The 1,027-nt window shown below is 31.8% G+C and overlaps 1 protein-coding gene across 1 annotated transcript in view; it reads left to right on the forward strand.

Moving 5' to 3' along the window:
* LOC106472964 (V-type proton ATPase subunit H-like) overlaps positions 1-817 on the forward strand; it is a 22,068-nt gene extending 21,251 nt beyond the window's left edge. The window contains exon 9 of the mRNA XM_013933633.2: positions 614-817. Within this exon, the coding sequence (XP_013789087.1) occupies positions 614-802 (189 nt within the window). The 3' untranslated portion in view covers positions 803-817. The remainder of the gene's footprint in view (positions 1-613) is intronic.
* The last annotated feature ends 210 nt before the right edge of the window (positions 818-1,027 follow it).

Below are 1,027 nucleotides of genomic sequence, written 5' to 3' on the forward strand. Positions count from 1 at the left end.
CATTGCATCAAAATGATTCAACGTACAGAATTCAGTATTTTTTTTATATAAACTGTAATGTTTTTATATATTAAAGGTGGTACTGTTTGCTGTTTTTGTAAGAACTCAGTACTACATTTAAAAATTACATAAATAAAGATGTATTCAAACCCTCACGTACAGTCCTAGTGAAAGTCGTATTCTTGTTGTGAGGAGAGTAATTTTATCTAAAATTGTGTTCTATTATAAAGAAATGGTTGTTGCACATACCACAAGTATTTTTCTAATTGTCTGAATCTTGAATATCCAAAGTGTGAAATTTTTTATGGATTTGTTGTTTGTATTGCCATTCAGTTGATGGCACAGGAATTTTGGTCACATACATAGATACTGACATACATGCTTTGTCCATTATAATAAGAAGATTAGTGTTTATTTAAGTTTTCCCCATACTTTTTGCTGGACAAGCAAACTCGTGCATTGCATAGATATGCATAGTTCTGTTTTTCAGCTCTTCTGACACAGTTGTCACACGAGTATCATCTTGCCAGGAGGAACGAATACACATGCATTTTTACATTAACACGTACGATATGGAGAGCTCTGATATAAGTACTTTTTATTATGCTCCTAGAATCTCATAGAAAAACCTGAAGATAGTGATGTAAGCAAAGACAACGCTATAGCTATGGTACAATGTAAAGTTTTGAAGCAACTCGACATTCTCCAAGGTAGAAAGTTTGATGATCCCGACGTCATGGAAGATATCGAGTTTTTGAACGAGAAACTTTTAGCTAGTGTGCAAGATTTAAGGTGTTGTTGAATTTTTTTTATTCTGTGTTTGGACTGTTATGAACATAATTGAATTTATTTATTAAAATAAAGAAAAATTGTATACAATACGAAGTTAAATGTTAGAGGAGGATTAGTTGGAATTTGAATACTCAGTCATAAGTGTTTTGTGTAGCAGAATAGTTCATTTACACACTAGAATAGTGAGTCATAAGTGTTTTGTGTAGCAGAATAGATCATTTACACACTAGAATAG

The sequence above is a fragment of the Limulus polyphemus genome, unplaced genomic scaffold (genome assembly GCF_000517525.1).
Source record: "Limulus polyphemus unplaced genomic scaffold, Limulus_polyphemus-2.1.2 Scaffold5775, whole genome shotgun sequence".
Taxonomy (NCBI): Eukaryota; Metazoa; Arthropoda; class Merostomata; order Xiphosura; family Limulidae; genus Limulus; species Limulus polyphemus.